This window comes from Thunnus albacares, chromosome 10 (genome assembly GCF_914725855.1).
Source record: "Thunnus albacares chromosome 10, fThuAlb1.1, whole genome shotgun sequence".
Lineage (NCBI taxonomy): Eukaryota > Metazoa > Chordata > Actinopteri > Scombriformes > Scombridae > Thunnus > Thunnus albacares.
The window spans coordinates 28,251,631-28,264,178 of NC_058115.1; the positions used below are offsets into that span (position 1 = coordinate 28,251,631).

Consider the following 12,548-nt stretch of genomic DNA (forward strand, 5'->3'; position numbering starts at 1 on the left):
AACAGTAACATAAACAATAAAACACGAAAAAACTCCAAGATATTGATGATAAAAACGTGACAGAGAAGAAGCGTATCAACACTCAACATATTTTGTTCAAGTGTGAGTAGTTGCTTCAGTTTTTATATCTTGAACATGACTTCAAGACCATGACATCATATCGAAGCATTGCTTGTACGCTTCAGATGATTTTTAAAAACCGTACGGGGTAAACTTGACTTTATTTTCCTTATTGAATATTAAATACTGCAGCACCCATTATGTTTCCAATCAAGATACCTAACGTATAGTCTCTGCTTTGTTTCATACTTCTTTTCTCTCAACAAAGCAAAAAAAAATAGCTGATAAGTCACTACATTATTAAAGGCATCATTAATCACACTACATAATGTTACAAAAATAGCTTGTTTTGTAAACCAATAATTTCATTATTCTTTCCGAAGCTTGCGTTAGGCAAGATATCCAAAGTATAAGAAACTACTGAGGTATTAAAATTAAGTGAAACTTGAATAAAACTGCAGTGAGTGCTAATGTCAAAACTAAGAAACAAACATATGTTAATATTACAAACCAGTCCAACAGGAAGGATCACTCCACCCAGCATCTGTCATATGATACATACACTCTTTATGTGTTGTTCAGGTGTTGAAGTGTTTCTGCATAGCTATACGTAGATTAAAGCAATACAAACTATTATTTTTCCAAATTCAAATTTATTTTCAAAAATACAAAACAAGGAAAATAAGTATATGTACACAAACACTATTAAAATAGAATATGTATTGTACAAAATATGTACAGCTGTCGTCAGACTGAAAACAAGTCCTATCTGGTCCTTTTGTCCTTGATGGTGTAGTGAAGGACTAATGGTTGAGCCTAGGGAGGAAAAAAAAGATTAAAATATTACATTTGGGATGGAAAAATTTTACAAAACTATTAGTTACAAGTTAATTCTCTTTACTATGTCAAATCCGACATTATGTTACAACTGTTTACACCATCATTGGCTTTAAAGTTTATTTGAAATGGTGTAGAAATTAATATGAATACAATCTAATAATTAATTTTTTCTTTCAATGTTAATTAGCATCAATTAACTTTCTCCTGATTTTCCAATTAAAAAACCAGCAAAAAGAAAAGCCCTGCAAGCGTGGCTGTACCGTACCTTGCCAAACCAGTGTGATAGCCATAACCGTTTCATGGTCATGTGATCGGGAAGAGACTCGTTATTGAATAACATCTGGACCTATAGGGAGACCACACAAACAAATGTGAAGAGAAATCTGAAAAGGAACATCTGCGGAACCTGTTTGCTGTTAGTAAAAGATGGGATGAGGTATCACAAATACTTCAGTTTGTCTTGATTACACTGTCATTTCATTTCCTGCAGAGCTGAGCGACCACTGAAATGCAGCTGATATTGACAAATTTGGTGCCTGGGGGATTATTTTTTTCCACAGTCATTAGGGGTCAGCCAATCAGATATCCGCATCTTACGCCTGGTATTAACATGCAACCTGTATCCAGATAACTCATGTGGATAAGTGAAAACACATGTTAATACAAGGTGTAAATGCACGAAGACCGCATTGGGATCGGAATGCGATTGGATCAGCCAGACCACATTTGGAGGCGGTCAGGTTCGAGTATTAGTGGTGGCTAAACGTCTCCCCTTGCAAAAAATTAATGATGTCCATCCACGGCATTCAGAAGGAAGGTCACTTCCCATGACCTGGGATGCACTTTGTTTGTTCACAAGTCCGCCAGCCCCACCTGGCTAATTTGCATATCAAGAACTGATTACAGTGCGGACACAATTATAACGACAAGATTTTAATATGAGGTGAATGCAAACGTAAAGACCCATTGATTGGATATCATTACCCAGATACTGTATCCAGATCCAGATCACATGTTAACACCAAGTGTAAATGAGGCCTTGGATTGTGTTCAATGAAAATTTTTAAGACAGCAGGAATTTAAATCTCAAGAAAATGGTTACATTCAATTTTTGGAGTAATTTCAGCCAGCACTATGCAAGCAACAACACACAACAACAATACTTATGTGAGTGTATGAGGCACAGCCTTTAAAGCATGGCCACTAACCAAAAGAAAAAAAAATAGGCTGTCTTCAAATCATCATCCAGCTTTTCAATTTTATTTACAGTGAATTTAACCCATGGTTAGATTCATTTCACCAGTTAGCTGATTATGTAGCATAAAGCATCAGTGTTGCCAAGGTTACCTGCAGGTTACCTAGGTTAATATATGTGTCTTGGCACTGACATGAGAATTCTGCTATAATAGTTGACAGAAACATGGTTTCCCAACACATGATACAGAAGGGTAATCTGCTAACCAATCAAGAATGATTTTCCATGGTATCTCTGGACACAGAGCACAGTGGCTGCTAAGTGTTGACAGATTATCTATTTCTTACATATATCATATTTGGTGAAATCTTAAGCTGATACGGCCTGATAAAAACTGAATGAATGTCTGTTGGTTTACGCTGCTCCTAAACCAACCCATAATATACAATAGTAAATGTATGTAACGATCAATAGCAAACAGCCATTAGAAATGTAACTTTCTTATAAAACTTGTCGTGCAATGTGGCTTCACCGATGTGGTATTTATTTTTTTCTTTGTCTTTAGCGTAAGACAAAGAAATATGGGTTACTTTGATATAATGTGCAGCGTAAAGTCTAATTTCACATAATCAAAGAAGATTAGTGGCTGACCTGGTGTTTTTCCACGTTTAGCCGATGACAAAGCACTTTCCGTAGGTGTCTCACTTCCGCTCGGACAGAACAGCGCACAAACTTCTGCTGCAAAGAAAATGGTCAAAAAGTAAAGTTCAGATGTGCTGTATGATTAGACACTTCGAACCAAAGACAGTTCCTATAAATCATGATCAGCAGTACATGTGTATTTCACTGATCCAACTCTTCCGGCCACCAGGGAGCTGGTTAGTGAAATTTTTCTGGTTGGGTTTATATTGCCGGTTAAGAAGCACAGACTAAATCCATCATTTAACAGGCTACTGCTCCGAGGAAAACACAACTCATTTCACTTTTGAATCTGCCGCCAACTTGCCCAGTATAAAAGTATCACCAGTGAAGGTAACTTATTATTCAGAGATGTAGACTGACAATTCTGCTGTTTCAGATGAAATAAAAAGCCTGCCAGTAATAAAGGTCTCATTAGTTTAGCTTGAAACACTAGAACTACAGGCTGCTGCTGTTTTGAATTTAAGCACAGAAACAATCCATTTTTAAAAAAAATGTCCTTCCAACATTCAGTGTCACATACTGCAATAAACTGTTCCGTAAAAAAATATGACTAAAAACCATTTCAAGCAAATAAGAAAAGTAAACTAGTGATGAGGAAACAGCGTATTGTAAGGGTGTGGCATACTCCCGTTACAATTAGATTTACAGTGACCAAAATCCTAGCTTACTGCTGGAGGTTTTCCTGTCCCAACTGACTTATAACACACTCTCAAGTTATCGAGCTGAATTTCCCCTTTTCCTTCTGAATGCAGTGAGAGGTAGTATTTTCTTTAGAAGGTGAGGCAGAAGTTTCTTTTACTAAATTTCCACTTCAGGAAAAACTGTGGATTGTGATTGGACATGCTGTGTGTGGGGGGGGGGGGGCACTGTAACAAAGGTTAAGAGTAAATTCAAATCCAGGACACTGCAAGGACCGTCCAGTCATGCTTATCTATTTTATTAGTGTCACTGGTCAGATTGGTCTGAGGAGCCAGGAATGGTGATGGCATGTCCCCATTACATCATATAACTTTAGATACAAAGTGGTCAAAAAAGGTGAAGATGGATGATGATGTCCTCATGCTTTAATTAGTCACCAGATTACTACGCAAAACCTCCAAATTCACAACCACCCTGTGACTTTCCACCGGTTTTGAATATCTCCATATTAATGTATGACTATATAAAAAACACAAATCCTCTTTCTGCATTAGAAATATATAGCTAAATGACTGAGGAAGTTGTGCTCTTCACAATTTGCAATCATAAAAACATCTAAAACAAACGTTGAAATGCTGATATGATGAAAGTCCATCAGCACCAGAAATAAATCAGTTAAACAAGGCTGCCCTCTGCTGGTCCATCAAAGTCCTTGCAGCAGGTGTAAAAATGCTGGTTGGTTAGTGTGGATAAGCTCAGTGGATTTGTGGATGCTGTGTGTTTTAGTTAAATTGTTCCCTTAATAATCTTTGTTCAAAGTCTCGATTCAGTCTAATCTGGGAATTACGTAATCCCACTTCCCTTGTTCCATACATCTGTCCCTCAATAAATGGGCCTGTCACAAGGATCCAGCCACATAAGGAAAACCCCAGAACAAACTGAATAAGTAGGTATTGTTTAGTGAGCAGTGTCTCAAATATCTTCACATTTAAATTGCCAGGATGTATATTTGCATGTAGAGGCACGAGGAAAACTTTTAAGGATGGATATACTGTACAATGCCATGCAAAAATCAGTGTGATGTCATCCATCACTAAGGAAACTACTGGCATCAGTGTCATCTATACTGCAATTATGTTCACATCAAATATTTTTTTATAACTGTCTTTATTGTTCTTATATAATAGATTTGTGCAGTTTGCCACAAAGAACAAGAGTTCTGTAAGTTTAACATTCATAGGTGAAGTGTCTGTATATTAATTTAGAGAGTTACAACTTAACTAAAAGAATTTAAAGTATTTGGTTCCTTACGCTATGTTAAACAAAGTCTATGAAGTATTTGTTGCGACTACTTGACCCAGGCCTGTTTTAACATAAATACACTGCTCTGTGATGTTTGGTTTTTGATCTTTTTAAGTCCTACAAGTCTGCACTAAATACTACAAACAGTGAGTCGACATCTTGGCCCTCTAGCTTTAAGATGTCAGTGAAAAACACAACTATCCTCAGTAAATCTTCTAATATTGAGAACATACTGGTTTGGGTGAAGAAATAAAGAATGATTATATGCCTCACTGCTGTACTTCTCCCACTCACTCCTCACTCAAACTGGAAATTGTTCTTGTACGCCATTTTAAAGGCCGTCTCAAAGCTCTTACTTCTGCTCTGAGGAGAGAGGAGGGATCTCTGAGATGCCATGAGTGAGGATACACGAGAGTAGCCTTCGATTGGACGCGACGCAGCTGAGTGCATCACTGAGTGGAGACAGATTACAGATAAAACTCAAGTGTATCACCCTCAAGTTTTATATTTTATTTGTTTTCTGATTACACCATCATCATTCCCATTCAGTCACAATCAATCCCCAAACATTAGGTTTGAAATAAGTTACATAATTTCCATTTCCCCTGAAACACTTCAGCTAATTGATTTCCAGTGTTCAAATGACACCTTAATCATACTCTGGGTTATTAAATAATGCATCCACAACCAGAATATCAGTAAATACAGATGCAAATAATGAATAAATAATAGAAATGCGTTCTGCAAGTATAAATGGTTCCTGTGCCTCTGAGCAGGACATGGTATAAATACAGAATGCAGGTTTTTATTCATGTGCAGGTGTTTGTTAAACAGGTAACAGGCTACAGAGAGAAAACAGCTGCTCTGGCAGTGATAACTCTGCGCCTTTATTATTAATAGCACAGTGCACATGTGTGCAGACAAACTCCATCAAAAGTCTCTACAGCTGTTAAAGCCGACTGACAGCTGATCCAGCTGTGATCAGCTGCCACTGTCATCAGAAACAGACGTCGCTTCACATGACGCTTTAGAGGAAAAAGACATAATCTCTCTAAAAACATATTTCCTCGTTCCTTCTCTCCTCGCTTGGCTTCCGTAAGACGTAAGTGAGGGAAACGTGGACGCAATTAAGAGACTTGAGATGTACCCACTGTCTCTCTTTCCCCCTCCTTCTTTCTCTTTCAGCCCAACCGGTCAAGGCAGATGGCTGTACACCTAAAGCCCAGTACTGCTGGAGGTTTCTTCCCGTTAAAGGGGACTTTTTCCTTGCCGCTGTCGCCAAGTGTTTGCTCATGGGGGAATGTTGGGTCTCTGTAAATTGAAGAGTATGGTCTAGACCAGCTCTATGTGAAAAGTACCCTGAGATAACTTCTGTTGTGATTTGGCACTATATAAATAAAAATGACTTTTGTTCTGTTAGGCTTCATCAGTGGCCAGAGTAACCAGCTCTGAGTGCTGGATTCTGCTGTTGCTGCAGATGTCACTGTGCCATGTTTTTGCTTAGCAGTTAACGGTGGAAAATTACTTGTTAAGGCTTCAAAAATGCACCCCTGGAGACATGTTTCCACGGTTGTGAAAATCTGTGAGGCAAGCTGCTTTGAAAGCATCTATAACCAGCTCAACAATTTCTATAAATACACAGACTTTTACAGAAATACAATGAAAAACCCATCTGCCAGAGTCTTTGGCTATGCGACTTACCTGGAGAGTAAGTTTCGTCTTATCTTTTCCAGCAAGTGATGAACTGTACAGATAAAAGAGAACAGACAACATGTATAAGTGTGTTATTTTAGACAGACATTTAGAAGAAATACATCATTTAATAAAAATCGGAGCATCAATCGCAATGCAACATATTGTAAAAGTGGAATTTCAGCCAGGAAAGGTAGTACCAAGCTAGGAAGAGATAGCACACTTTAGCAGTCCTTTGTCTGCATGTCAGTGAGAACGAAGGGATTAAAGCAAGAGAAGACTTGTAAGCCTTAAAAGTTGTACAGCAGGAAATGTGTACAATGTATTGAATTAAGTATTATATGAATTTTAAACTGCTCTATGCCTGAAATCAGGCATGCTGCCTGAGAAATTTAACCCCTGAGAATATGATCACAACAAGAGGATTTAATGGAGACTAATAAAAGTAAAATTGATTTCACGGTGCAGAGGCTTGTGGCTTTTACTTTTGTTTTCTATGCTTTCTGTTCTAAAACTGAAGTTTAATGCCAAAGCAATTGATAATAGTTCAGAATGGAAAAAAAAAAACATCTAACCATCTGTTAAAGCTGGAACAAGTTTATTTGAAAAGTTTTGTTGACTATAACCTTTCTTTAAAAGGCATTTGGTGACTATATTTTCAACATGTAACAGATTCTACAGGATCCACTGGACAGATTTCTTGGCCAAAGCACTTAAAATGTGAAATCCTTTACATGCATTACACTGATACACACAGTGCCACCACAGTAATGGCAGATTCTCTACTTCCACCTACAACCCAGATTCATCTATAAAAAACACACACAGATCTCTTTAAAATGTATCCACTAGCGAGAAAAGTACAACCTACCTTAGCCTTTCTAAACACAGCGAAACCTGCTCATCATATCTGTAGAAGTGGGCTTTTGAGTGGTCGAAGCTTGTGTACGGTAAACCTGTAGAATCTGGCATAGCGTCTGGTGAGGAGAAAAAAGGTATTAATTTACAAATGAGAGTAAACATCAATCACTGTGTTGCTGACTGGGTACGTTATTGTGATGCGGTCTATCTGAACTATTTCATCATAAATATATCTTATATAATGGTGGTTAACTGCAACTAGGTGTAAAGTGCAGACCAAAGACAGGTGCAGTTAAAGTCTGATACAATATGAACAATACAATATGTGACCAGTAACAGTGAAATCAAAGATGTATGTAAGAATCTATTTGCAATTGTGCATAAGTTGGTTTTCTTGCATCAGTAAAGACATACATAGGTAAGGTAAAAATCTATGTCATATAAATATATGAATACATTTGTTATTTAAAGACTTATAAAGCACTTTTAGAACTACCTGCTTCAGTTTGTCAGTTGACTGAAAGCACATGGAGGGATAGAAATAAAGATAATAAATGTATTTGGGTCCTAAGTCTATTTGACCACCAAGAAAAAAATCCTCTTGGTTGAAGTGTAGTGCAGAAACATCATAGCAATCAAAGTTTAGCACCGAATATGTCAGACAAACAGTAAAAAAATCATCAATTCCCACTTAAATCTAAAACTTAATCACAGACAAGGAAACTTACCGTCTCCAGCAGGCTGGATGACTCTTTCTAACCCGCGTGACTGATAAAATTCCTTTATTCTTTTGTCTTCACCTGTTCAAATGTGAAAACAGATAATAATAATAATTATATGACAGGAACTGACAAAAATCAAACTAGTCTACTGCTGTTAAAGCAACATTTTATTCTGTCAAAATGACATTTTCTCTTCAGTTATTACTCTGAATTTCACAAGCACCCAACATTAATACTGTCTGTAATGGGGATTTGTACTTTAGGTTCCAACTGTTCCTAACACTGACGTACTTTCTTGTAGTCCAGGCACCAGTTTGTAGACAATGTCTTGCATCACTCGATCCAGTTTGAGGTTGAGTAAAGGCTGTGTTTCATGTATTTTTATGTTGCACATTGGACAATACTTGCTTGTTTGCAGATATTTCACAATGCAGCTTTTGCAGACTGTAGAGCAGAAAGAAAGACATTTCATTCCCATTAGGCTGGTAACAAAAACAGCACAGAGACATTTATTTAACAAATGAGTTGGAACAAAATATAATATTGTTCAGCTCAGCTGAAACTCACAAGTGTGCAAACACTCTGTAATTGTTGTGGCATCTATGAAGTAGCCCGCACAAAGGTAGCAGACAATGTGTTCATTCAGGTCCTTGATCTTCAGCTTGACCTCCTCCTGTACAGATAAACAAGAAAGGTCTTATGTTTTATATGTTTTAAAGACTTGATTTAATCTTTTTAATAGAATATTCTAAACTTTTAAAAGCTTCATTTTCAGCTTTCTCCAGAGCGTGTGACTGTATCCCAAGGTGCCGTAATTGTGTAAGGACCTTTGGACACACGATAACAAGTGGTTGTATGTGGGTCACGAACGGGTCACATGCTGACACCTGAGCAGGTTCTACTCAATGAAGAAGGCAGTGGGCTCCAGTCCACCTTGGAAAATGCTCGTAAATGATCGCTCAGTTTAGAATACCGTGTCACAGAAAGGTCAAGAATGACTCTTGATCTTTAATCTTCATTTATACACCTGACAAACCACACTTTCTCCACACTGCTTCCCACTCAAGGCACACGTTCACACTCAACTGAACTTCATCTTTTTATGTACTGGGAGAACTTAAAAATTAAAACCAAGGGACCAAAAGACAGCGACTCTACAAATATGTGAAAACTGTTGGAGTCAATGCTCTCTTCCTCTTTAATCAAAAGGGAAAACTACTTTAAATTGTGGCTTCTTTTGCTGCAAACTGGACAAGCAGCCAAACTCCATCATGATATCGAACAATTTTCATGACAGATCAGCGAGTTTGTACACGAAACAATGTGATCACTGGTTGATATATGAACCTTATCAACTTTTCAAAACAGCACTGATCACCAGTGTGTCTTTTGAATTTCTTGACTAGGATGTAATCTAACTTTTCCCCAACTAAGTGCAATATAGAATCTGTGTCTTTTTAACATTGTCTTCTTTTCATTTTATATCTTATATTATTGCCTTTGTATGTCTGAAATAAAGCACTATCAATTGCCTTGTTGTTAAAAGGTGCTAAACTTGTCTTTCCTTACAGACCATGCTGCTTCACAAACACTGAATGAGATTTTATGTATCCACTCACACTTATATGCTCTCTATATATATACAAACACTCGCACTTATGTCAGTGCACACACACACAGAGCACTTTATTAGGAACACCTGTGCAATCTATTGCAATCCGATACAACACCTCTGCCATGAATTCATCTTTTACAAAGCTTATACATTTGCAGCTTTTGTTGACATTGCCAGAAGGGTGATAATTCTACTTTATGATGATTGTAAAAGTAGAATTTATGGCAGAGCTGTTGTATTCAGTTGCATTAGACTGCACAGGTGTTCCTAAATTAAGTGCCCAGTGAGCGCACATGCTTGTATATAAACATGCATCTATTTTGTTGGGTTTTTTAATCTTGAATCTGTATGTAGTTAGTTTGTTAAGTGGTTTTAAACTCAATTTAAAAGCCTAACCAGGGCTTCTACATTTCTATCAACACTTATCCTTGTTGTCAGAATTAGAATCAGCTTTATTGGCCAGGTATGTTTATGCATACAAGGTATTTGACTCTGGTTTCTAGTGGCTCTCGTTGTATTTACACACAACAATGTTCAGGAAAACACACATGGACATACAGCCAAACCAAGTACAACATGCTGAGCAGAGATACGTAAACATAAACATATCACTGTTATGTAGTAGGTGAAAAAGAAAATAGATATATAGATATAGACACAACAAATGGACAGCAACATACAATGTCTATATACAGGTCAAACAGCTTCTGTAGACTGTAAACAAGGATAGCAGTAACTTAGTGCAATATTGAATGGGTAATGTAATTACCCATTGTGTGTGTGTGTGTATAGGCATATATATATATATATATATATATATATATATATATATATGCCTATACACACACACACACACATATAGTGAGTGGTTATGTACAGTATATGCATGTATACAATGTTGGATGACTGATTTAATTGTTCATAAGTCTGATGGCAAGAGGGAAGAAAGTGTGCCTGTCTAGTTGTTCCATATAAATAAATAAATACATACAAACATACATACATATACATACTTGGAAAAACCCTTTCTGTCAAATGACCTGCTTCTAGTGCCATATCAACATAGGTTTGCCCCTGGCCAAGTGCCTCTGAACACGATGCTAAATCTCCACCAGCTCCAGAGGTGCTGCTCTGTAGCTGAGCTTGACCTTTGACCTCTATGTGGAGGGAAGGATGTAAACAGGCTTTTCCTACAAAAAACAATCATCTCACAAAAACTAGGCCAATTGTGAACGGACAGGGAACATTTTGACAGAGCAATTGACCGGGGTTCAAATCTGGTTTTACGGGCGACTTGGGTCAGTTCTGACCAAGATTTCGCTGCAACAGCAAATTAAACGATTAAAAGAAAGTCATGTTAGCTATCTGCTGCTGACAGCGTCGTGTATTCCCGTCAAAAACACACCGTCGTTACTTTATTCAAGAAACAGCGGAGCGCTGCTGCCGTTACCGGTGTTTCTGGTTAACTAGTGACCCTGTTAACTGGCCTCTTTCAACCGACTACGTCTATGGTTGCTCGTCAGTGTCCTAAAAGCATTAAATGGTCTTAAATTGAATGTTCAATACAGTATATATATGCTTGTGGTCCTTTTTGTCTTACGTTATATAAATTAAATGGTGTCGCCGACATGAAGCATTCACATTTCTTCACTTATTTTTCTGAAATTAATTTTTTTTAATAGCTTCTTCGAGAGACCTGACCCACATTCAACTAACGTAACGCTCACAAGAGAGGATATAACGTTAGCTGCGCTGCCAACTTATATGCTCCGTTTTATTCCCCACATTTTAAGAAAATTGCGAATCTTCTCACTGAGCACAATTTAACTTCTGTAAATGTTTAACGTTGATAATAAACACAGTTGATAAGGTTTTTTTTAAATTATTATCATTAGGACAGCTACGTGTTCTGTTCGTCTTTTAACGGCTGCCGTCACTACGACAACCTCGACTCAGTCGCCAGTTAACAGGGTCACAAGTTAACCCGAAACACCGTCCCAGTTCAGTCACATAACGGCTGAACTACGCGTGAACTCCCGGTTGAAGCGATGAATACAGCTGAATATGTGGCCCAAACTCTGCTAGATAACAGTCAGTTAACGGGATTTCAGCACGCTGCTTCACCGTTAAGACAGAACAACACGGGTGGACTCCCGCCGTGTGCGCATGCTCACACACGGTTCTCTTCAGCATCGCTCTCCATCAGCGCCGCGGAGACGACAACGATCTCGCGTTTCGTGCGCGTGTTTAACTCGTCTCCGCCGCTGTTTGACTCCCCGTCCGCTTCTAGCCCTGTGCGGACGGGCTCGTAAAACACGGCCACTCACCTCATTCCTCAGCGGGTCCAGTTTGTAGACGGACTGTAGCTGATTTCGTAGCCGCATCGCTATGGCCATCGGACCTTGCTCCGCCATCTTTGGGAATTATGCTTACTACCGGGTAAACCGGAAGTGGAATTTTCTTCAAGCTGAAGGAGGCGGGCTAAACAAACAAGCTTCAGAGGCTTCCAGCTGTCTTCCATATCCACAGTATTCAGATCATTTACTTAAGTAAAAGTAAAGGTACTATCGTCTAAAAGTACCCCATTACAAGTAAAAGTCCTGAATTCAAAATGTTACTTAAGTAAAAGTACATAAAAATGTACTTAAAGCCATAGTTCTCAGAGTGGGGTCTTGGGACCCGAGGGGTCCCTGAGGAGGTTCCAGAGGGTCCCCAGCAAAAGAGGAATCATTTATTTTTACTACAATCCAATCCATAAGTAACACAATGACAGAATGTATGACTATTTTGGTCATGGGTTTCATACACTTTCTTGACATGAGGAAGTTTGAGAACCACTGACGTAAAGTATCAAAAGTAAAAGTACTCATTATGCAGACTGGCTTCTTTTAGAGTTATATTATTATAGTATTTTATATTA

General features: G+C 38.1%; 1 protein-coding gene across 2 annotated transcripts; it reads right to left on the reverse strand.

Moving 5' to 3' along the window:
• Positions 1–693: 693 nt before the first annotated feature.
• On the reverse strand, positions 694–12,087 carry pcgf1 (polycomb group ring finger 1). Of its 2 annotated transcripts, none has more exons than XM_044364469.1 (9): positions 11,956–12,087; positions 8,581–8,686; positions 8,305–8,457; positions 8,020–8,091; positions 7,302–7,407; positions 6,440–6,482; positions 2,747–2,830; positions 1,166–1,246; positions 694–876 (listed from the first exon to the last, which is right to left on the reverse strand). In XM_044364469.1, the coding sequence occupies exons 1-9, from the start codon at positions 12,040–12,042 to the stop codon at positions 826–828; spliced, it is 783 nt and encodes a 260-aa protein (XP_044220404.1). In that variant the 5' UTR covers positions 12,043–12,087; the 3' UTR covers positions 694–825. The 2 variants fall into 2 exon arrangements, with proteins under 2 accessions (XP_044220404.1, XP_044220403.1); XM_044364468.1 differs by having other exon boundaries at positions 2,747–2,833; positions 11,956–12,085.
• Positions 12,088–12,548: the final 461 nt, after the last annotated feature.